We start from the raw sequence: 23,852 nt of genomic DNA, 5'->3' as shown, positions 1-23,852 counted from the left end.
GCCCTTGGCCCCTACAATATCTACTTATCATAGCAAAGTTGTTTTTAATCTATATTTTAGTTGCAAAGTATGAAGATTTGGTAGCACTGTTTAAAACAGTGGTGTATTCACAATTGATACCAATTTTATTTGAAAATACAATGAATGACTTTAGAATTGATTTCCGGGGCGCCTGGGTGTCTCAGTCGGTTAAGTGTCTGACTTCGGCTCAGGTCACGATCTCACGATTGGTGAGTTTGAGCCCCACATCAGGCTCTGTGCTGACAGCTCAGAGCCTGGAGCCTGCTTGGGATCCCATGTCTCCCTCTGCTCCTCCCTCGCTCATTCGCTATCTCTCAAAAATAAATAAATATTTAAAAAAAATTTTTTTAATTGACTTCCATATTTGTAAATTGTCCTGTGGTGCATGCTGTTCAAGGTTATAGGCAGCAGCAGTGCAGTGTAATGGAAAGAACAGCAACTTTGGAGCTGGACAGATATGAACCTATCACTGTTGTGGATTGAATTTTGTCCCCCCAAAAGACATGTTGAAATCCTACTCCTAGAACCCGTGAATGTGACTTTATTTGGAAATAGAGTAAGATGTAATCAAGTTACATGAGGTCATTTGAGTGGGCTCCTATGCAATATGACTGGTGACCTTATGCGAACAGACAGATGTGCATAGAGGGAAGGTGATGTGAAGACACAGACATAGGGAGAATCATGCAGCAACTGAGGCAGAGGTGGAGTGATGCAGCTGCAAGTCCAAGAACACCAAGAATTGATGGTCACCACCAGAAGCTAGAAGGAGGCAAGGAAGGAATCTACCCAGAGTCCCAGAGGGAGCATTGCCCTGCTGATACCTTGAATTCAGACTTCTAGCCTCCAGAATTGTGAGAGAGTAAATTTCTCTTGTTCTAAGACACCCAGTTTATGGCTGTTTGTTACAGCAGCCCTAGGAAACTAATATAGTTACATAACAGCTGTTTAACCTCTGAATCTCAATTTTTCTGTAAAAGGTTAAGAATGTATTGGCATGGAGAAGACATTTGGGAATTAATAGCTAGTTTTGATATTGCTGTCCTTCAAACATAATTTACATTATTTATTACCTACTTCATCAATGTATCATTTCCAAGTGTGAGATTGAAACTTACTGATTGAATTAGTAGTAAAATCCTTGTCTATGGTTCCTACTTAGGTTCTCTAATTTATAGAAACATAAAACAGATTTCATATGATCCATAGAGTTTGATTAAGATATAAAGGACTAAATTGTTTTGTAGCTGTAAGTTTAGAATTAAGCTTTTGATTTTTTAAAAAGTAATCTTCAGAAAAGATTAAAATGGAGTGACTGAACCTAAAAAAAAATCATTCAACTGCTTTTAAGAGGCTGTAAATAAGTTAAATATGGATGTTTATTTCTTTCCTTTACTCCCTTTATCTGGTGAGTATTTTTGACAGGAATTTGTCTATAGTGATATATTACCTATTAATAAAACATTTTAAATACTTGAAAATATATTATTCATTGCTCTAAGGATACCCTGCTGCCTTATTGTACCCCTGTTACTTCTTTCACTCACACAGTGCAGACCCACCTACTTTCCTACTAGGGTGAAAAGAACATAGATTTTGGAGAAAAGCAGAGCTGGGTTCAAATTCTTGCTCATCATTCCTAACAGGGTAATCTTGTGAAAATTATTGAACTTTCCTAAATAACAGTTTCCTAGGTTAAAATAAGGAAAATAAAAACAGACTTTGCCAGGACTATTGTAGTTTTTAACAGACAGTGTGTATTAAGTGTTTATAGTGTCTTTGCTCTCTATTTTCTTGCTTCTCTATTCCCCCTCTTTCACTTGTACAAATGTTTTTTTTCTTTTTACTTTTTTTTTTTAATGGCTCAGTTCAAATTCTTTTTTCCTCTCATTTTTTAAAAAATGTTTATTTATTTTTGAGAGAGAGAGAGGGAGTGCCAGCAGGGAAGGGACAGAGAGAGAGGGAGACACAGAATCCGACTCCAGCACAGACTCCAGGCTCTGCGCTGTCAGCATAGAGCCCAAGGTAGGGCTCGAACCCACGAACTGTGAGATCATGACCTGAGCCAAAGTTGGATGCTTAACTGACTGAGCCACCCAGGTGCCCCTCTTTTTTCTTCTAAGAAAGTTTTGGTTCACCTAGTACTCACTGTCCTCTTTGCCATTCAGTTGGCACTTAGCATTTATAGTTTTCTTTGTATTCACGTGATACCTTTGATAAAGTAGTCTTCTAGAGGCAAAGAGGACTGATGAGTCTTCAGAAAAAATTTAGTGGGAGGAACATTGGGTTTGGAGTCAGAAATCTTCGGTTCTAGTCTACTACCAGCTATTGCTATTTGTATGACTTTGGGCAGGTTTCTCAATGTATTCTCTTTGCATACAAGGGAGATAACAATACAGAATTTTGGTGAGGATCAGATGATATACAGTATGTATATAATAGAAAGGAATGTGTAAAATGTATTGAAGTATAAGATACGATTGCTTTTGTATCTACTTTGTACCATATGTTATGCCTTGTGTGTAGTAAGGCTTAATATGTTAATGATAGTGATTTTTAAAAAATTCCTTTCAGGGGCATCTGGGTGGCTCAGTCTGTTAAGCATCCAACTTTGGCTCAGGTCATGATCTGATCTGTCAGTGCAGAGCTTAGAGGCTGCTTCGGATTCTCTGTCTCCCTCTCTTTCTGCCCCTCCCCTGCTTGCATGCACTCTCTCAAAAATAAATAAATATTTAAAAAAAATTAAAAATTCCTTTCAGATTTCCTGAACTCAAAAGACATGCAATTTTTTTGTATATTTTGAAAACTGTAATCAAAAGATTGTAATGTAAATGTTTTGGCTATCCCTTTATTTTGTTGAAGTATAACTTAATATTCAGCAATTATTCTTGGTTCCAATAAAATGTTCAGTTTTAATATACTGTAGTATAATTGATTAGATTTAACATTCTATCATATTATGTTTGTTCAAATAAATAAATAATGTATACCCTTGGTTAGTCACAGCTAATGATCCTTCTTTCCTACTTTGTCCTAGAAACTAATTTGAAAGAGTGATTTGAGAGGATTTTGTTCAAAGGCATACAAAATGGTAGTAGGCCCAGCTGGCAACTTTTTTTTTTTAAATCCTTAAATTAGTCTTAAAAAAGAGAGATAGTATGTGGAGATTTTTGAAAATAAAAATTTGAAAAAAATTAATGAAGTTTAATACAGATTTTAAAATATAGTTCTGTCTTGGGGCACCTGGGTGGCTCAGTCGGTTGAGTGACTGACTTCTGCTCAAGTCATGATCTCACGGTTTGTGAGTTCGAGTCCTGCGTCGGGCTCTGTGCTGACAGCTCAGAGCCTGGAGCCTGCTTCTGATTCTGTGTCTCCCTCTCTCTCTGCCCCTCCCCCACTCATGCTTTGTCTCTCCCTCTCTCTGTCTCAGAAATAAATAAACATTAAAAAAATAAAATAAAATAAAATATAGTTCTGTCTTCTAAATGGTCTCATCTTTTCAGTATCATAAAACTTGGCTTTCAGTGGAATATTGTGCATATAGAGGCCCTGAATGAAAGGTTGTGGCCCAATAGGTCTAGTGCTAAATTACATATGCTTTGCCTCTTTTCATTTAGGAGACCTGTGTTTTTAGCTTGTTGTAGTTATGTGCCTAACTTTTCCTAGATATTTGCAGTGAATAAAAATTTTCTTGGGGCGCCTGGGTGGCTCAGTCGGTTAAGCGTCCGACTTCAGCTCAGGTCACGATCTCGCGGTCCGTGGGTTCGAGCCCCGCGTCGGGCTCTGGGCTGATGGCTCAGCGCCTGGAGCCTGCTTCTGATTCTGTGTCTCCCTCTCTCTCTGCTCCTTCCCCGTTCATGCTCTGTCTCTCTCTGTCTCAAAAATAAATAAACGTTAAAAAAAAATTTTTTTTTAATTAAAAAAAATTCTCTCTAAACAAAGTTTCGTTAGTAAACAAATAAGCTTGATGGAGAACATTTCAATATCAGAATTTGACAAAACCAAGATGAAGCAGTTTTGTGTTTTTTGAAAAGCAGTCAGATGTTGCAATTAGATGCTGGCTCTATTTTCTATATATTGATTTTAACCTTTTTTCCAATTATAAAGAAAAAATGAACATCCATATATAAAGTTTAAATGTTCAGTTTCAGAAATAAAAATTAAACAGCTATTTTTGTACTTTACTAAGGTAAATTAAATTCTTATTTATCGAAAGAGTGAGAACACAAGCCACAGACTAGGAAAACAATTTTTTAAAGATATATTTGACAAAGGACTATTATCCAAAATATGCAAGGAACTCTTAATATTTAGCAATAAGAAAATGGAAAACCCAATTAAAAAATGAGCAAAGACCTGAAGAGATATCTCACCCAAGAAAGTATACAATATCTTAACTTGGGCTCTTATGACAAGATACCATAGACCAGGTGGCTGAAACAACAGATAATTATTTCTCACAGTCCTTGAAGCAGGGAAGTCCTAGATCATGGTGCTGGTAGGTTCATTTTCTGGTGAGAACCCTCATTCTGGCTGGCAGAATGTCACTTTCTTGCTATGTCCTTACAAGGGCAGAGAGAGAGTTCTAGTCTCTCTTCCTCTTTTTATTAAAGACACTAATCCTGTCATAGGGACCCCACCCTAATAACCCTCATCTAAACATAATTACCTCCCAAAGGCTCACCTCCAAATGCCATCATAATTGGAGGTTAGGACTTCACAGTACAAATTTTGGAAGGGATAAATTCAGTTCATACATTCCACCCTTGTGCTCCTCAAGTTCATGTTTTTCTTGTATGCAAAATATACTTTGATTCCATCCCAACAGTCCCCCAAAGTCTCAGCTCATTCCAGCATCAACTCTAACGTCTCATCTAAATATCAGTTCAGTCAGATATGGGTGACACTTCAGTTTCATTCATTCTGAGGCAAAATTTCGCTCCAACTGTGAACCTATTTAACCAGATGAGAAGTCTGTGCTTCCAAAATACAGTAGAGGAACTGATAGGGCATAGACATTCTTATATGAAAGGGGAGAAAATGAGAGGAAAAAAGGGGTTACAAGTTCTAAGCACATCTTCAAAACCTAGCAAGGCAAATACCATTAGATTTTAAGGCTCAAGTGTAATCCTCTGGTTTGATGCTCTGCCTTCAGGATCCACCAGGCTGTCAGTCTTGCTGCAAGGCTCTTTCTTGGCTGCTACCGTCTGGCCTGTTGAACCCTTTTTCATCTTTGAACTGAGGATGAAGTCCTGATGGTGTCTGAGTCATCTTTGGGGTAGTTCTTCCCTTGTTTTGAAGAATAATAGCACATGTTTGCAGTGAATTGGTTCTATTGATCAGTCCGGTAGGATCTAAGAAGTCCCACAGCCCTCTTCATTTTGTCCCGACTCTTTCCTCTTTGGTTCAAACTGGTATCATTTCTGCTGGCGTAGCTGTTTACGTCCATGGTTCACACCCACACTAACAGCTTTACCTAGTGGTTGTTCAGCCACACCCATAGTATTCTCTTCAGTACAACATTTCTCATTTTTTGCAACGTGGATAGCCTTGAGAATCTCCCAAATCTTTTAAGTTTTGGTCCCTTTTTGCTTAACATTATTTCAGCTTCTATTCATTTCTCCCTTCTTGCATTTAACTATACGCAGTCAGGTGGAACCAGGCCACTCCTTCAACACTTTGCTTAGAAATCTTCTAACTAAATATCCAGTTTCATCTCTCACAAAATATCCTTCCACAAAACACTAGAACACAGTTTAGCCAAGTTCTCTGCCACGTCATAATAAGGATCACTTTTTTTTCTCCATTGCCAAGTAACATGTTCCTTGTTCCTGTCTGAGACCTCATCAGAATGACTTTAACCATCTATTATTTTGACCAGTATTCTGTTCATGATTATTTATGCATTCTCTTAGAGGATGGTAGCTTTCTTTCTGACTCTTCAGGTTTCTTTCTGAGGTCTCAGCAGAATTACTCTTAATGTCTATATTCTTAGCATCGATCTCCAGTTTCTTGCAGCCTCTACCCTTTATACAGTTCCAAAGCCACTTCTTTCTTTGTAGGTATTTGTTATAGCAGCACCCCACCTTTCAGTACCAAACTCTGTTTTAGCTTGGACTGCTGCAAAAACAAACAAATAAAAATAAACCAAAACCCCAAAAAACGAACAAAAAACACAGACCAGGTGGCTTAACCAACAGACATTTATTTCTTATGGTTTTGGAGTCTGGGGAGTCTAAGATCAAGGTACTAGTAGATTCAGTTCCTGGTAAGGACCCTCTTCCTGACTTTGCAGATGCTGCCTTTTCAATTTGTTCTTACAGGACAGAGAGAGAAAGAGAGCTCTGGTCTCTGCTTATAAGGACACTAATCCCATCATGGGGGCCCTACTTTCATGACATCATCTAAACCTGATTATCTTCCAGTGGTCCCACCTCCAAATATAATCACATTTAAAATTAGTGCCTAGGGGCGCCTGGGTGGCTCAGTCAGTTAAGCGGCCGACTTCGGCTCAGGTCACAATCTTGCGGTCCATGAGTTCGAGCCCCACGTCGGGCTCTGTGCTGACAACTCAGAGCCTGGAGCCTGTTTCAGATTCTGTGTCTCCCTCTCTCTGACCCTCCCCTGTTCATGCTCTGTCTCTCTCTGTCTCAAAAATAAATAAAAACGTTAAAAAAAAATTAAAAAAAATAAAATAAAATTAGTGCCTCAACATGTGAATTATGGGAGGATATATTTTGTCCCTAATGTACAGATGGCAACTAGTATATGAAAGATAACATCATTAGGGAATTGTAAATTAAAACGAGATACCACTGTACACCTATTAGAATGGTGAAAATCCAAAAAATTGACAGCAGCACATGCTGGCAAGAATGTGGAGCAACAGGAACTCATTCACAGCTGGTGGGAATGCAAAATAATACAGATAGTTTGGCAGTCTTACAAAATGGAGTGTGCTCTTACCTTACAATCCAGCATCCCTACTCTGTTACTTACTCAAATTGGCTGAAAACGTAGGTTTACACAAAACCTGCACAAGGATGTTTATAGTAGATTTACTCATAATTGCCTAAACTTGGAAGCAACCAAGGTGTCCTTTAGTTGGTGAATGGATAAATAATCTATGGTGCATCCAGAAAATTGAATAATGTTCAAAACTAAGAAGAAATGTGCTGTTGAGCCATGAAAAGACATGGAGTAACCTTAAATGCATATTAAGTGAAAGGGGCCAATCCGAAAAGGTTACATACTGTGTAATTACAACTGTACGACATTCTGGAAAAGGCAAAACTGTGAAGACAGTAAAAAGATCAGCGGTTGCCAGTGGTTAGGGGAGGGAGGGGTGTATAGGTAGAGTACAGAGGATTCAACTCTGACACTAACCATTGTGAGCTAGCGTCAAACTCCACTGGTGTAAGGGCATGGTTCTCAACAAAACCGACACCACTTTAGACACCAGCTGCAAGTCAGGTCCCCAGGCTACCCACACTTCTGGTTAACTAGCACAAATCCAGGGGTTTCCTAAGACCTCCCCTCCCAACACACACACACACACACACACACACACACACACACACACACACACACCTGTCCTTCTGATGTCAGTTGCAAGTTTAGAGGTCTCCAGGCCATCTGCACTTGACTGTAAATCTGGGGTTCTTATGACCCTTCTCAGATTCAATAATTTGTCTGAATGACTCAATTTGAGAAAAGTGCTATACTTAGGATTGCAGTCTTACCGTAAACAACATAAATTAGGGCTAGCTAAATGAAGACACATTGGTTGAGGTCTGGGACGATCCTGAAAGAAGAATCTTTTGCCTTTCTATAGAATCAGGGCACATCACACTCTCTTGGCACATCAATGGGTTAACCAGCCAAGAAGCTCCCCTGTGCTTCCATTTCCAGAGTTTTTATTGACATTTCATGGCCAGGCATGATTGATTAAACATTAGCCCACATGATTGAACTAAATTGCTATCCTTCTCCCTCTTCCCAGAGGTCAGGCTGGGCCAAAGTCCCTAACCACATACAGTCTTTCTGGTGACCAGCCCCCATCTTGAGCCATCTCTTTAGCACAAACTCTAGTGTGTGAATCAAGAGGCTTATCAAAAACAAGTATACTCCTGTCATTCAGGAAATTCCAAGGGTTTTAGAAGCTCCCTGCCAGAAAACCAGGACACAGACAACACAAATTCTTTATTTTACAACACCAAGTTTTTTTGTTTTTGTTTTTTTTGAAAATGTACCATGGAAAGCTGAGGTGACTGAAAAGTATTCAAGATGGGAAGATTTGAGAGCAATGATTGGTTTATTGATCTCTGTTATCAGTTTGGTATTTTAATTGTTTAGACTTTATATAGCAGTTGAAATCTTTATACATCATGTAGTTAGAATTTTATATCTGTGACGCCTGGGTGGCTCAGTTGGTTGAGCGTCCGACTTTGGCTCAGGTCATGATCTCTCCTCTTGTGAGTTCGAACCCCACATCTGGAGCCTGTTTCAGATTCTGTGTCTCCTTCTCTCTCTGCCTCTCCTCCACTCATTCTCTTTCTCTCTCTCTCTCAAAAATAAATAAACATTAAAAAAATTTTTTTAAAGAATTTTATATCTGATTTTATGTAGAACTATATTTCTCTTGGTAAAAAGGAGAGACGAATTTAGGAAAGATGAGCCAGTAGAATAATATAGGACCCTTTCCAGTTTTTATTACCTTACTTTGTCAATATAAACAGATACCTTAAAAACAACTTTTTTCTGTACTATAAGTTGTTTCATTGGACTCATTTTTCCTTTGAATAGCAATTTATTTCAGAGTGTATCCACTTTCTTCAAGGGAGTGCTTACTTACATTTTTCTCTTACAGATTGATTATACCGGAACAGACCCTTCCAGTCCCTGCAATAAATGTTTGTCTCCGAATGTGACACCTTGTATTTGTACCATTAACTTCACACTGGAACAGTCATTTGAGGTCAGTATTCCCAATGTGTTAGAAAAGCCTGCTTTAAAAAATACTTCATTAAAAATTTTTTACTAGTTATTTCATTTTTTTGTAATCACTTTAATTTTTGAAGTACATACACTTTTGAGCAAGATTGTTTTGTTTGGCTGTTGCATTATGCTCTCTGGTAATTAAATATATGTATTTATTTAAGTAGTTAAGTTAGTACTTTATAAACTAAATTTAAAATATTTTATCTTTTCACTGGAAAATTTTATTACTATACAAATCAAGGTTTTATCATGTTTATATCAAATAGTTTAACCTACTTTTAATTCTAAAGCAAGTTTTACTTTAGAACATTTACTAATTCATTCATCATTTAATTGTATTATTTTCTATCCGATAGGAATTACCATAAATGCAAACACTTAGTGAAACCTTATTGATCTTTTATGTCTTGATAAGCAATTAGAACACTGTGTGTGTGTGTGTGTGTGTGTGTGTGTGTGTGTGTGTGTGTAGTTGTCAGTGTGTCTTTTGCTTTCATACTTATCCGTCATTGGAAATTGAGCAGATGCTATAAAAGACATGAAGATATAGAATAGGCATTATACGACCAGTTTGGGCTTTCCTTTACCTAAAAATTGAGCTTAAAAAATTAGTGTTTTATTCTTCAGGGAGCCAAACTACTTTAATACATGTCAACTTTTTAGATTTTTTCACACTTAAAATATTTTTAAAGGCCTCGGTGACTTTTATAGTCTCTGGTAGATGGTTGCCATCTAGTGGTTGTAGATGCTCTTGCACTGAGATAAAGGATAATAACACTATCTTAAAAAACATGAAAATAAATGTGGGAGAAGACAGTAATTTAATTATTTTACTATGTTTCAGCAGAAATAACATATGAATTTAATTTCTTTTTAATGTTTTGTTTTATTTTTGAGAGAGACAGAGAGTGTGAGCAGGGGAGGGGCAGAGAGAGAGAGGAAGACACAGAATCGGAAGCTGGCTCCAGACATTGAACGTGTCTGCACAGAGCCTGACGTGTGGCTCGAACCCACGAACTGTGAGATCATGACCAGAGCCGAAGTCAGACGCTTAACCAACTGAGCCACCCAGGAGCCCCCATATAAATTTAAAACATCATAAAAATTCTATTCTTTTTCACTGTGATGAAGAAAACTGTAAAGATAGGTGCATTAAGTTCTGCTTTTGTCAAAACAGACAGAATTAAGGAGATAAAACAGACTTGTAATGATTAGTAGTTTCAGTAGTTTCTGTCCCCATCCAAAAACACTTATTTCAGAGCTTCTCTTTCTGAAAAGTGCATTCTTTTGTGGGCTCTGTGTCCCTTCACAAGACCAAACTTTGAATTGGATTAACAGCCTTTTCAAAGTTATTTTGTCTTAGTATTCATTGAAAGGATTTCTTTTTCAGTTTATAAGTTGAATTTACTATACTGTTTCTTAGTTGAGATATTTTTAAGCATATTCTTTGTTTCTGTGATATTTTTGATAACCAAAAAAAAAGTTTTTATGTATATAAACATTTTCTCTATACAGAGTGGGAAAGTTTGCATAATTTGACATTTGAAAATCAAATTTTAAATAAATAATTGTGTATGTGAAAATAGCAAATCAAATAAAGCATACTTGAAATGTTACTGAATTTTTTTTAATTGAGTTACTTTTGATTATAGATTATGGAGGTGGCAACCAGAAATGAGAAAATAGCTTACTGTTTCTGCTACCTCCTATATATAACCCTAAGTCATTCAAGATGGTTTTGTGGTACCTTCTCAACAATTGTGGTGTATATAGATTACCCTTCTTTCACAAGTTACTCCAATTGGCTCCTCCAGCTATATTAAAGTATTTTTTTATTGTTACACATTGACTCATTATCTTAGATACTTTACTAATTGTTAATTTATTAATTACTTATATTACGTGTAGTATCTTGTTGAGAAATATATTATGTCTCAATTCAAGTTCAGAATTTACTTGGGCAATAAATAAAAGTTGACCATTGTCCCTTTGAAAAATTGACTCTGGGGGGCGCCTGGGTGACTCAGTCAGTTGAGTGTCCGACTTTGGCTCAGGTCATGATCTCATGGTTCGTGGGTTCGAGCCCTGCGATGGGCTCTGTGCTGACAGTACGGAGCCTGGAGACTGCTTCGGATTCTGTGTCTCCCTCCATCTCTGCCTCTCCCCCTCTTGTGCTCTGTGTGTGTGTGTCTCTCTCTCAAAAATAAATAAACATTAAAAAAATTGTATAAGAAAAAAATGAAAAGTTGACTCTGGGTGAAAACCAATCTGAATTGTAAAAAATTTGAAGTTGAAAGTAGAGAATAGGCTAATAGGTTCCCTGAGGTATTTTTTTTTAATGCAGATAGTGCTTCTTTGAAGTCTTTAAGGATATTTTCAAAGTTTACTCTTCGAGTTTTGTACCATACCTTCTTTAACTTTGTTTACAATTTGTACTGCTTTAGATTGTTAAGGATTGGTAGGGTTCACTCTAGTGCTTATTTTAAGTTACTACAAATTCTCAACTAATATAGTCCAAATGACATAGCCTTTAAGTATGCATGAAACAAGTTTATACTTAATAGTTTCATATGAGAATTGTTTCCCTTCTCTTTCTCTAGGGTAATGTGTTTATGTATTATGGACTGTCTAATTTCTATCAAAACCATCGTCGTTATGTGAAATCTCGAGATGACAGTCAGCTAAATGGAGATGCTAGTGCTTTGCTTGTAAGTAAAATGATGAAATATGAAAATGTGATAGATGTAAATAAGAATGTGTAATAATTATTCAGTTACAAATGTTAAATTTAATAATGTTAGGATGAAATTAAAGTGTTACTTGTCATTTATACTTGTTTAGTGAGGGTTTTTAGTTAAAATTTTTTTTCGCCTGGAATTTGCACAGATTAATGATTTCTTACAATTTCTTACTACCTGCTTCTTTCTAGTAGTGTCATTGGATTTTTGCTTTATTAGTCTGTAATGGAATTTTGATGAGTCTAGTATTCTGGGTATATAATTGGTTCTTTTTTGAGTTTGTTAATTACTGTTATACTCGGTAAGAATGTATAAATAAACTACTTTTAGTTTCTGAGGTTATGTTTTAGAATTGAACATGTATGCTGTCTGTTTTTTAACTTGTGGTAAGCCTGAGTAGTAAAGTTCAAAGGATGGGTTACCGAAAAATTGTCTGAGAACCTTTTTGAAAATACAGATTCCAGACTTCTCCTAAGTGTAGTAAACCAGTCTCTGCAGGGGTGAAGCTCTAAAATATCTTTTTAACAAGCTTCCCTTCTGATGCCCAGCCTTATTTGGGCTAGAGGATCTTAGTTTCCTGACTGTTGTTCAACTTTTCATAGTGGTGGGTGGTGCCCAAGTATTTTATGTAATTGTTGCTAATGCAGCAAATCTTCAGAGTTCCAGAGCTATTGAGGATTTCTTAGAAACAGTGAATCTCAGGGTGCCTGGGTGGCTCAGTCGGTTGAGCATCGGACTTTGGCTCAGGTTATGATGTCATGGTTCATGGGTTTGAGCCCTGCGTCAGGCTCAGTGCTGACAGCTCGGAGCCTGGAGCCTGCTTTGGATTCTGTGTCTCCCTCTCTCTGCGCCGCCCCCCCCCCCCCCCCCCCCCCCCCCCTCCCCTCCCTCACGCTCTGTCTCTCAGAAAAAAATAAACATTGAAAAAAAATTAAGAAAAAAAAGAAACAGTGAATCTCTTAGAATGCAATTTAAGACTATATTATAACCAGAATAGTCCTGTGACCGTATAGCTGCTCTAGGTTATCTTTACTGGTTTTATTGTTAGTCCCTGATGTTTGAGATCTTAAGAAATAGTGAATCTATTGAAAGGTTCTGGTTAAGTGTGCAATATTCTGCAATCCATGTGGGGTTAGGACTCAAATCCAGAGAAGATGGTGTCCTGTGAGACACACCAGGTTCCTAGTCCTTTCTGAATTTGTTGATGGGGATTATGAATTGGGTGTGTTCAGAGACCTAGAAAATGGGGGTTGATTTATAGTTTATAGTTTTTTTAAATTTAGATACACCCTGTCTTTAGTGAGGGCAAAAGAAGTGGAGACTGATTCTTTTCTTACAGGCTTCAAGCAAAGCTTTTAGACTACACTAGGAATTGATGAATTTTTTTCTGTAAAGGGCCAGACAGTAAATATTTTGCGTTTTGTGGGTCTTACAGTCTCTTGATACAGCTACCCCCTTCTGCCACTGTAGAATGAAAGTAGCCATAGATAGTACTTACAATGAATGGGTGTAGTGTAGCTGTGTTCTAGTAAAATTTTATTTGTAAAAACAGGTGCTGGGCTGGATTTGTCCTGCAGTCTATCATTTATTGATCCCTGAGCTAGATCAAAATACATGATTTTAAAACCAGGTGGCTTTCAAAAATTTTAAAGATTTTAAGAGTGGACAGATTGAAGTCCAAGTTACTTAATATTATATGTAAAATCCTTCACAATCTGCTACCAACCTCCTATTCTAGCTTCATTGTTTCATACTCTTTTTTTAAAAAAATATAATCTATTGTCAAATTGGTTTCCATACAACACCTGGTGCTCATCCCAACAAGTGCCTTCCTCCCTGCCCATCACCCACTTTCCCCTCTCCCCCACCCCCATCTACCCTTGGTTTGTTCTCAGTCCTTAAGAGTCTCTTATGGTTTGCCTCCCTCCCTCTCTAACTTTTTTTTTTTCCCGTCCCCTCCCCCATGGCCTTCTGTTACGTTTCTCAAGATCTACATATGAGTGAAAACATGCGGTATCTGTCTTTCTCTACCTGGCTTATTTCATTTAGCATAATACCCTCCAGTTCCATCCACCTTGCTGCAAATGGCCAGATTTCATTCTTTCTCATTGCCAAGTAGTATTCCATTGTATATATAAACCACATCTTCTTTATCCGTTCATCAGTTGATGGACATTTAGGCTCTTGTTGAAATTTGGCTATTGTTGAAAGTGCTGCTATAAACATTGGGGTACAAGTGCCCCTATGCATCAGCACTCCTGTATCCCTTGGGTAGATTCCTAGCAGTGCTATTGCTAGGCCATAGGGTAGCTCTATTTTTAATTTTTTGAGGAACCTGGTGCGGCCGCTCATACTCTGTCTTTAACGTACCTATGACCTGGCTGCCCTGGGCAATGTAAGCCGCTCCCTAACCATTCCTGGGACCAAGTAATCTGCCCCTTTTACATTTTATTTGCCTAGGATGCTGGTTTAACTCTTCCCCTGGAGGCCCTCTCATCTGGAGGCCTGCTATTGTCTTTAGTGCCCTTTGATACAAAATAACTTCTTTACATATTTAGTTCATTCATACCTTATCCCAAGTCACATCTCACCTTGCTTAACAAACTCCACATCATTCATTCCAAACTCTCTCCACATCATTTGTTCTGGCCCTACTTTGAGGTCATTTTCTACATAGTCACTATAGTGATCTTTTAAAAAAAAAAAATGTAAATGCCACTTTCTGCTTAAAATTTTTCAGTGGTCTACTAGCACTTGGAGTAAATCTCAGGATGACCTGAACTATGCATAATTCTCCAGTGTCATCATGTCATTCTCCTTGTTCCCATTCTCTAACTAGATTTACCTTTTACCTTTTCAGAAATACACAGTTTTTTCTCAATGGCATGTATTATTCTCTGCTTAAAACCCTCTTCTGCCTGCTTCTCACATGCTTGTCTCCTATTCTTTAGGTCTTAACTTATATGATACCACCTCCAGAGCCAACTTTTCCTTATCATAGATTCCAAAGTAATTTATTTTGCCATCCCCCATAATCACTTGCACACTATTTTCATAACACTTAGTGTAATTTGTAATTATATATTTAGTTATTTGTCTTCTGTTTTCTCAGCTACACTGTAAGCTCATGAGGGCAGGGAGCATGACTTTCTTTAACCACCATATACCAAACACCTTGCCAGAGCTTAGCACATGGAAGACATTTAATAAATATATGTTGAACGAATATAGACACATATATTGACACCTTCATCATGACTCTTATTTCATATAATAATTGGTTGTGTATGGATCTATTTCCTCTGTTACACTGTGACTTTATTATTTAAAAAAATTTTTTCTGTTTCTAGCACCTTGCATGGTACATGATATATTAGGTACTCATTACATGGCTTTCCGAAGCCAGTTACTGCAAAGTATCTAGCATTCAGTACCTGATGTATAGGTAGTAAATAATATTTTCCTTTCTTTTAAAACTTACTGAAGAATTTAGTGACTAGGATATATTTTCCCTTCTGAGAGTTTATTTATATTTAAAACTTTTATTTTTTGAAATCGCAGTGTTCATCAAAACATTCCAGTAGTCATAAGCCAGTTATATACTGTCTGTCTTCAAGGTCTCAGTGTACTAACTTTATAAATCTAGATGGCTTAGGGAACAGAAAGCTGAGAAGTCAGATATTAAAGAGACTTAATGAGATCCCTGCCACATGTTTCTTTAGCCTTTTTTTTCCCTGCAGGCAGTTCTTTATCCAGTCTAGACACAGAGAATGTTGGATACAAGCCAGTGTTGGTTGGTAATAGAATAGCCCTAAAAGGACTAACTAGGGTCTAGTTAATTTCCAATCAAGAATATCTTAGTCTGTTTTGTTTTGTTTTGTTTTGTTTTGTTTTGTTTTATTTTATTTTATTTTATTATTTATTTATTTTTAATTTTTTTATGTGTTTTGAGACATGGCTTACTGTAGCTTCGGAGTTTCAGAACAACCCGGACATATACCTAATCTCAGACTTGGTAGAATCTCTGGTTTAATCCTGCAACTGCTACATCTCCTTGAAATCTTCAGTGGGGACTAAGTCAAAACATTTTTGTTTTCCTAGTATCTGGATGCACAATTTAAAGAAGAGCGGTATATTCTAGGAATGAATCTACCTTAGCCCCCTTCCATCCCTCCCTCCTTCCCTCCTTCCTTCCTTTGACATAGGACCATGGGATTAACCTAGAATTATACAATTTGAGATTATCTAGTTGAACATGTTCATTTTGTGAGGCCCAGGGAAACCAAGGAACTTGCCCAAAGGCACATAGTAGTATATAGCTGGACCTAGAGTCTCCAGTCCACTTTTGGTTTAAGATTGGCAACAGACTGCTTGTTAATTTTTCTTGCACAGAAAACTCCTTGTGGTATGATTTTTGTGTTGATATGAAAATTTTTAAAAAGTCAGTTTGATATATGCATGTATGACAAAATACATGCAAGGAAGGGTTACATTATAAAGTTAATACAATTATTACCTTTATGTAAGGTAATTATGTTAAGAAATAGTTTGAGTATTTAAATGTGATGTTATTTATAGTCTTTACAATACAGATCTATTCTGTATGCATTGCAGGTGAGACACATGTAGGGATTGAATTTTTAATCAGTAATTAAACTATGGCTAGCTCATAGTTCTCCTGGAGGCCTGTGTAATAATTTTTTCTTCTTTTCCTTTCAAACATCAGAATCCCAGTAAAGAATGTGAGCCTTATCGAAGAAACGAAGACAAACCAATTGCTCCTTGTGGAGCTATTGCCAACAGCATGTTTAATGGTATGATATAGTTATAAACAAAAGATACGGATTATAAATATATATAATTACAAAACTTTGTATAATTTATTGATACTGATTTGGTAGTCTAGTAAACATGAATGAAATTGAAAAATTCAGCAACTTTAAAATAAATATATCAACTAGTTATTCAATGGAATGTCATAATGATTTGGGACTTTTTTGAGAATTCTTATACTTTAAGAATGAATTCTCTCCCTGGGAAGAAAGGAACAGAGACATTCTGCTAACTTTCACATTTCATATATGGGAAAATAAAAACCAGGCTGCCTTTTCCACCAACTTCAAATATTTATACCATTACAAAGGAGCTATAGTTGATCTTTTAGGGCAGCACTGTCTGATACAAATATAATGTAAACCATCATTGTGAGACATGTATACATAATTTAAAATTTTATAATAGGCACATTAAAAAACACTAGATAGAAACAAGTAAAATTACTTTTACTAATATACTTTATTGAAGCCAATATGCCCCAAATATTACTACCTTTTTACTGTATAAATTGTGTTCAGCGTATAAAATATGAGTGAGATTTTATATTCTTTTTTTAATTTAAATTCAAGTTAAGGAGATACTTTATATTCTATTTTTTTGTACTGAGTTTTTAATTTCTGAAATGTATTGTTTCAAAAGTATAATAATATATTCTTACAAAACATATTCATTTGGACCAGCCATAATGTCAATGGCTCTGTAGCCATGTAGCTAGTAACTACCATATTGCACAGTGCAGGTAGAGAAATGGATAAGTCAGAAACTATTTAGGAGTGCATTTTTTAAAGAAAAGGAAGAGAAGCAAATTTACCCTGAAAATTATTTTATTTGGGTTAATACTAAAACATTTCGCCTTCTCATATACCAGCTAGCCATATAGGAGAAGTGACCTATAACTATATTGAGGGAAGAGAAGTCCATCTAGGATTATAAAGTTACCATAGATAATTCACATATAAGTAGTCAAGAGCAAATATATGTCATATGCCTGCTTACCCTGTTATAACCCCTTTTGGGAGCAGATACCAGATCCTTATTTCTCAGAGTATAGTAGATGCTATGGATATTCAATAGATACTTAGCAACTTCTTCTTTTTTGTGTGTTTAGATACATTAGAATTGTTTCTGGTTGGCAATGAATCTCATCCTACACCTATTCCTTTGAAAAAGAAAGGTATTGCTTGGTGGACAGATAAAAATGTAAAATTCAGAAATCCCCCTGGAGGAGAAAGTCTAGAAGAACGATTTAAAGGTAAAATTTACTAATATTTCTTTCAAATATGATATAAGCAAGGAGTTTTAATGAAGTACCTAAAATTTTCTATCTTTAGAATCTTAAAAACTTTTATGCTTTTTTACAAACAGCAACTTTTCTTAACTTCATACCAAGTTAGGTAAAATATGTAGGATGTTCTAATGTACTGAAATTCTAAAGGAAATGTGCATGTACATTTAATCTTGAATTTTTCTGGTATTTTCTTATAAGCATTTCAGCCATTGTCTTTACAAATTGCAGGCAAGTTTCTTTTAAACAAGACCCAATTTTTTATTATAATTATAAATTTAAATTTAGTTTTGATTCTGTACCTCCTAAATTTTGCAATGTAATGTTTTTTACCATTATATCTTTGCATTAAATCATCTGCTTTTTGGTATGTACCTCATAGCATACTTTTAGTATTTTCATAATGGAGATAGCCATCAAATCTTTGTAATTACTTGTTATTACATGAGGAATTGGTTTGCCTCTAGATTTCAAGACTTTCTTGGAATATGCATATATTTATACCTTTGAAAATAGGAAAAATATTCAGATTGTGTCTTGCATATCTTTGTTTTATTTGAGTGTGAATTTTCAGTGAAACTCCTAATAGAATTGAATATTTTGTCCCCTCACCCTTCTCTTCTTTTTTTAAGATACAACAAAGCCAGTAAACTGGGTTAAACCAGTGTACATGCTGGATTCTGAACCAGATAATAATGGGTTCATAAATGAGGATTTTATTGTTTGGATGCGAACTGCAGCATTACCTACTTTTCGTAAGTTATATCGTCTAATAGAGCGGAAAAGTGATTTACATCCAACATTGCCAGCTGGACGATACTATTTGAATATCACATACAGTATCCTTTTTTGGCCATGTGCACAGATTCATAGAATTTGAAAAGAGAAAGAGTATAGTTTAGTCTTATCTCATTTATGTGACATGCTATTCTGTGTTTTAGTTTTGATCTCATTTTTGTAAGAATATGTGTGTATACATATGAGAGGGTATCTTTTCACTTATATCTTCTAGAAGTCTTAAACTTTTATAAACTTTGTACTAGGATTCAGGCATATTATTTGATAAAATTATTTAAGATGCTGGTGGTAGATTTATTAATATGCTAGATATTTCTACAATGGAAATTGTAATTGAGCTTAATGCAAAGGCCAGTGAACACAACTGATGCTAAATTAGCATTCAGCTTATTTAGATATATGTATCTATATATACTTTTATATATTCTTTAGATATTAAGAATCAGTGAATGTTAGTTCACATCAACATAATTGTTTGTAACTATTATGTTCATAGTACCAAAACACTTTTATCATTAGCTGTATTATTTTACGTTAATAATTCAGGTGTACTTTTCAGTGCTGATAAATATAATTTATTTCATTCTGATTATATGTCAACATTGTACCAAGTACTGTTCATGCATTATTTTATTTTATTTAAAGCATTATGAGATGGGTATCATCATCTCCATGTACGTAGCCACGTATATAGGAACATAGAGCATTTAAGTAACTTACCCAAGGTTATGCAGATAATAAGTAGAAGAGTTGGGGTTCCTAATCAAGCCATTGACTCCAAAGGCCATGACTTTACCATCTGCCACTACTACAGGCCGCATCCCTAGATAGTTCACTCAAGTAATCAGACCAAGCCATAGCCATATTGGCGTGGTTACAAAGTCTTCCTTAGCTGACAATAATTGGACACTACCCTTTATTCTAAACAAAGTCCTTACATCTTTTAATCTGTAGCCCATTGCTTACATATATCATGAATGAAAATTTTCTCAAATATTAGCATTTGAATGTTTGCTAATGCTTCGCATTTTTGATTTTTCATAATCCAAATGAGCTATTAAAACTAGTTTTAGTTTTATAATGTATTAGTGAATGGTTAATAGACCTAATTTCAAAACAAATGTCTTCTTGGATCCTTAGCCTCTTAATTTTGCACCTGAGTATGCAACTGAATATGACCTGATAATGACAGACTAAAAGTAGCCACGTTTTGGAAACGAGGCCCACATAGGAGCAATTATCCTGAGGCTAGTGCCAGAGTAGAAGGCAGCTCTGTTACAGCATCCAGAAGATCTAGTAAGGAGTAAGGGCAGATACCACCCTGTAGCCTAGAGCATAATTTAGGGAAGTCTTTGGAGTACTTAGTACTTTGTCTTAGTTAAGAGACTATTTGCATCCAAGGCACTGAGAAGAGAAATCAAAGAACTTAGGCTCTCAAAGACTGACGAGACAGGAATTTGGGTCTGCGAAGCATCAAGGGTAATTATAAAAATGAGGTATCAAGTGGGAACCAGACACCAGAATTAAGATAGAAGCCCATTTTGGGGGGTTGGGATACAGAGAGGCTAGCATGAGTGATTTGATAGTTTGTCTCCCAGAGTGTTATATTAGTTAGAACTCTTATTATAATCACTCCTGCTTCAGGTTTAGGGTTGATTTAAGAAACTGGCAGAGTCTGCCATTTGGAGTAATAGGGCACTTCCGTAGGGATGGGAAATTGCAGAGAGAAACAAATGGGGCCTAAACTTGATTCAAAAGATGTCTTTGAAAAGGTTGTAAACCTTTCACATAGGGATTTAGTTCTGTGTTCTCTGTTCTAATTCTTGCCAAAATCTTAGAATTGGTCCATGTAGATAGCTCATCGAATATACTGGTGTCCCATTTCTTAAATCTCTTTAACAGTTCACCCTTCATTTCTACTCTCTTTCAGCCATCACCTCTGCATCACACTATGAGTTTTGTCATTGCTCCAAATCAACAAGTTAAAACTTCAATATCATACTCTTTGACCTTGTGCTCTGAGTCCTCTTATATTCTCATAATTACTCTTTTATTACACATGCTCTTTGAGCTCACAGAGACCTCCAACCTCTTCATTCTTCCTTTTTCTTCTGGTCTGTCAGTCTTCTCTTCCTCTGTTGGTTTTATTGCTGTTCATCTGAAATATTTTTTTCACATTACATTTCTTTGTGGTCTTTTGCCCCTTCTGTGTAATGAGAGTAAAAGTACCTGAGAAGCCATTTAACCCTTAAATTCAGTTGTTTTTGCTTGTAAACTATATTGGTTTTCACTACTAATGTTTAACTTGCTAAATCAGTGCTTCAAGGTAATAGTCATGTAATTATTTTGTGGTTCGGAAAATGTGAGTAAGGTGCCTGTGTATCATAGAATTATACCAGTGAATTACAAGCAATTAAATGCCAAATTTTTTTTAAGTTGTGTTTTAAAGATCAAGTAACTAGACATGGAAAAGCCTTCCTATACATTCTTCAGATTACCCTGTACACTCTTTTGATGGACGAAAACGGATGATCTTGAGCACTATTTCATGGATGGGAGGAAAAAATCCATTTTTGGGGATTGCTTACATCACTATTGGATCCATCTCCTTCCTTCTAGGAGTTGTACTACTAGTAATCAATCATAAATATAGAAACAGTAGTAATACTGCTGACATTACCATTTAATTTTATATTCTGAAAACAGATTTACTGCATGTGCATCAAGGCCAGTCCTATTCAACCTAGCTTTCGAATGCTGATGTCTGGTTAGTATGTCATTTTTGAAGTTGGCACATAACTTTGGTTTTTTTAAAAAAAAACAGTTTTTGTCCTTTGCTTCTTCCTTATGGATGTCTTATGGAACTATATGACGGGTATGAAACAAATTAACTATATAGATCATATCAACACCATAACTGCTGAAATGGCATTCTAATGTTTGCTTTTTGTTGGGTCAGGCCATATGATGCATAGTCTCTTTTATGTGAAATGCATCTATTGCTTAAATATTTATGCTGTGTTGATAATATTATATTGACATGTGATGCTGTATATGTGTGCCTGTTGTGTGAAGAAAGGGATTACAAGATGTATGAATATAACACCTTGCTAACCTTGCAGGATTCAGAGTTACAAAAAAGATCTAAATCTAAATAAAACACTTCATCATTTTCATGTGTCATGTGTAAAGGCTTAAAGTGCCATCTTTGTTGAGGTTGTTCAAGTATTCCATTTATCCAGTACAGTTCTTTGTCAAGTATAGCTTTGATTTCAAAGGACATGCTTACCTTGTCTAGCATAGGAATTAATGGTCATGTCTGAAGAGGTCAGATGGGTCTCAGGTGGGAGAATTTAAAATTCCTTTTTCCATTTGATTAAGATGTTGCAGTCAGGAACCCCAACTCACTTGATATGTTTTTACATGTGATCATTTCCCTTGAAGCTTATACTTTATAAGGGACAAAAGAATATAGGTGAGATGGGAAAATTTCTTGGCAGACCTTCATCTTCTGCCAGATGTAAGTGTTCAGAGGAAACTGTTTTCATTCTTGTGGTATTTAACATTCAGAAATTTGCTTCAGCATTGGAAATACCTCAGGCTATTTTTATTTTGCAGGTAAGTTTTGATTTAAGTACTAATGTTGTATTGTAGAAAATTTAGAAAACAGTGACTTTCATATTTCATTCAATTTTTGCATATAGGTCAAATATAGAGATGTATGCACATTCTCTTTGGTTAAGGTACCAATTATTTTGGTTGGTTTTTCCTAAGACACTTAAAAAATAAATTCTTTAAATTTCCTAATTAAATTCTGGAGATTTTGCAGTATGCACATGATAAATTATAATATATATGGTTGAAGTTACTTTATTTTCTATTAACTGGAATTATTTTAATATTCCTTATTGAATAAATGCTGTAATTTGTTTGCTATGGAACTTACTGTTGAATATAAACTTACTTTTTCAACATGCATGAAAATGTATGTCTTAATCAGAGGTGGCTTAATTGCATAGAAATGGCTTTTCTTTTTTAACTAAAATAACTCCTATATTTGTATAGAAGAATGGCTGTTTATTCAGAGTTTGTGATGATTTTGTTCAGTTATATTTTAAATCAAAAGGTCTGGGTAATGTATCAATTTTGATTAATATATGTTTTTTTTTTAAAAAAAAAACAACAAAAAATAATGTAATGGTTAATAGAAATGTGCCACACTTCTTAAGTTTTGTATAACATGAAATTTAGTTAAAAGAACTTGTAATTCATAATTACTTTTAACTGGTAGAATAGCACTTGCATGAGGTACTTAATGTATGATTATCCTGAAATTTCTGAGTGCATAGGGTATTCTTTGTCTAAAAATATTCTTTGTCTTGTCAGTCCTTCAGAATATTGTTATTTATTCTGACCACTGACCCTCTTTCACATGGCAATTTATTTTCTGGGACACATCACTGGGAGAGAAGGTTTTTGCCAGTCTTCCCGGATTGAGTTTGTTTTGTTCAAGGAGGACTGCCGTCCTGCGTCTCTTTTTCTAATTAGGGGACCAAAGGTGCCACGAAAGAAAAGTTGAAGACCCTTCCAACACTTTCTCATCTGGAGTGAAGACAGAATCTTAAGATATATTTGGAGTTTTATCTATTTACAAGTTCATCGATGGCCTAATTTCCTTCCCGTCTCCTGCCGTTTGAGCGCTAAGGGATTCCTGTTACTAATTATGAAGAATGTGGAACATTCATATGGCCTCTGCGAAGCCTGGTGGGAAGGAAAAACATTTCTTTTTTTATGGGGCTTATGCTCATCTTTTGGAAATATTAATGTCATATTCAACTTTTAGAGAATCATACTGCATTTTATTGCATTCAGGTTAAGTAGAAGGCATTGAAGAATGCATTGACTTACAGGAAGTATTTTGATATATGAAATTTCCCAATTGAAGGAATTATTTAATATGTAAAAGCTAAGAAGTTTCATTGAAATCATAAGGCAGTTAAAAATGAATTGGTAAAAATAATTGTACTACCAAATGGAGAATTATTCAACCAAGAGGAGAGTCAAGTGAATATTTTTTGTTTATTGGTTAGTATCAGTTTGTTTGTAACCTTGATTATATTTAAAGATAATGTTCTGTTAGTATGTTCTGTATTAATAAAAATGAACAAAATTAA

General features: G+C 35.7%; 1 protein-coding gene across 1 annotated transcript in view; it reads left to right on the top strand.

Annotated features, from left to right (window-relative positions):
- Positions 1 to 23,852, top strand: part of TMEM30A (transmembrane protein 30A) — a 39,123-nt gene extending 15,271 nt beyond the window's left edge. Inside the window, exons 2-7 of the mRNA XM_042986678.1 lie at positions 8,891 to 8,998; positions 11,622 to 11,729; positions 16,486 to 16,573; positions 17,704 to 17,847; positions 18,513 to 18,719; positions 21,172 to 23,852. Coding sequence (XP_042842612.1) covers positions 8,891 to 8,998; positions 11,622 to 11,729; positions 16,486 to 16,573; positions 17,704 to 17,847; positions 18,513 to 18,719; positions 21,172 to 21,365 — 849 coding nt within the window. The 3' untranslated portion in view covers positions 21,366 to 23,852. The remainder of the gene's footprint in view (positions 1 to 8,890; positions 8,999 to 11,621; positions 11,730 to 16,485; positions 16,574 to 17,703; positions 17,848 to 18,512; positions 18,720 to 21,171) is intronic.

This window comes from Panthera tigris, chromosome B2 (genome assembly GCF_018350195.1).
Source record: "Panthera tigris isolate Pti1 chromosome B2, P.tigris_Pti1_mat1.1, whole genome shotgun sequence".
Taxonomy (NCBI): Eukaryota; Metazoa; Chordata; class Mammalia; order Carnivora; family Felidae; genus Panthera; species Panthera tigris.
Note: the sequence above shows the minus strand (reverse complement) of the source record. Positions and strands in the feature narration are given on the sequence as shown.